This window comes from Lottia gigantea, assembly GCF_000327385.1.
Source record: "Lottia gigantea unplaced genomic scaffold LOTGIsca_64, whole genome shotgun sequence".
Taxonomy (NCBI): Eukaryota; Metazoa; Mollusca; class Gastropoda; family Lottiidae; genus Lottia; species Lottia gigantea.
The window spans coordinates 1,012,173-1,013,955 of NW_008710179.1; the positions used below are offsets into that span (position 1 = coordinate 1,012,173).

At 48.1% G+C, this 1,783-nt stretch overlaps 1 protein-coding gene across 1 annotated transcript; it reads left to right on the forward strand.

The window, feature by feature from the left end:
• Window positions 1-300: 300 nt before the first annotated feature.
• Window positions 301-1,578, forward strand: LOTGIDRAFT_76989 (hypothetical protein; the record flags this gene model as incomplete). Its single annotated transcript, XM_009064606.1, has 2 exons — window positions 301-365; window positions 1,443-1,578. Coding segments are annotated over 2 exons (201 nt in total), but the record flags the coding sequence as incomplete, so codon positions are not given.
• Window positions 1,579-1,783: the final 205 nt, after the last annotated feature.

Sequence of the window (1,783 nt, forward strand, 5' to 3'; positions counted from 1 at the left end):
CGTAGACATTATATAGGAATTTTTCTGGCGGGTCTTTCTCGCAAATCAAGGGGAAATACCAGCAAAAAGGAGTCTACAGCACTCGGTGTTCCCAGGCGGTCACCCATCCAAGTACTAACCGAGCCCGACGTTGCTTAACTTCAGTGATCGGACGAGAACTGGTGCTTTCAACGTGGTATGGCCGTAGACATTATATAGGAATTTTTCTGGCGGGTCTTTCTCGCAAATCAAGAGGAAATACCAGCAAAAAGGAGTCTACAGCACTCGGTGTTCCCAGGCGGTCACCCATCCAAGTACTAACCGAGCCCGACGTTGCTTAACTTCAGTGATCGGACGAGAACTGGTGCTTTCAACTTGGTATGGACGTAGACATTATATAGGAATTTTTCTGGCGGGTCTTTCTCGCAAATCAAGGGGAAATACCAGCAAAAAGGAGTCTACAGCACTCGGTGTTCCCAGGCGATCACCCATCCAAGTACTAACCAGTGATCGAACGAGAACTGGTGCTTTCAACGTGGTATGGCCGTAGACATTATATAGGAATTTTTCTGACGGGTCTTTCTCTCAAATCAAGGGGAAATACCAGCAAAAAGTAGTCTACAGCACTCGGTGTTCCCAGGCGGTCACCCATCCAAGTACTAACCAGTGATCGGACGAGAACTGGTGCTTTCAACGTGGTATGGCAGTAGACATTATATAGGAATATTTCTGGCGGGTCTTTCTCGCAAATCAAGGGGAAATACCAGCAAAAAGGAGTCTACAGCACTCGGTGTTCCCAGGCGGTCACCCATCCAAGTACTAACCAGTGATCGGACGAGAACTGGTGCTTTCAACGTGGTATGGCCTTAGACATTATATAGGAATTTTTCTGGCGGGTCTTTCTCGCAAATCAAGGGGAAATACCAGCAAAAAGGAGTCTACAGCACTCGGTGCTCCCAGGCGGTCACCCATCCAAGTACTAACCGAGCCCGACGTTGCTTAACTTCAGTGATCGGACGAGAACTGGTGCTTTCAACGTGGTATGGCCGTAGACATTATATAGGAATTTTTCTGGCGGGTCTTTCTCGCAAATCAAGGGGAAATACCAGCAAAAAGGAGTCTACAGCACTCGGTGTTCCCAGGCGGTCACCCATCCAAGTACTAACCGAGCCCGACGTTGCTTAACTTCAGTGATCGGACGAGAACTGGTGCTTTCAACGTGGTGTGGCCGTAGACATTATATAGGAATTTTTCTGGCGGGTCTTTCTCGCAAATCAAGGGGAAATACCAGCAAAAAGGAGTCTACAGCACTCGGTGTTCCCAGGCGGTCACCCATCCAAGTACTAACCGAGCCCGACGTTGCTTAACTTCAGTGATCGGACGAGAACTGGTGCTTTCAACGTGGTATGGCCGTAGACATTATATAGGAATTTTTCTGGCGGGTCTTTCTCGCAAATCAAGAGGAAATACCAGCAAAAAGGAGTCTACAGCACTCGGTGTTCCCAGGCGGTCACCCATCCAAGTACTAACCGAGCCCGACGTTGCTTAACTTCAGTGATCGGACGAGAACTGGTGCTTTCAACTTGGTATGGACGTAGACATTATATAGGAATTTTTCTGGCGGGTCTTTCTCGCAAATCAAGGGGAAATACCAGCAAAAAGGAGTCTACAGCACTCGGTGTTCCCAGGCGGTCACCAATCCAAGTACTAACCACTGATCGAACGAGAATTGGTGCTTTCAACGTGGTATGACCGTAGACATTATATAGGAATTTTTCTGACGGGTCTTCTCTCAAATCAAGGG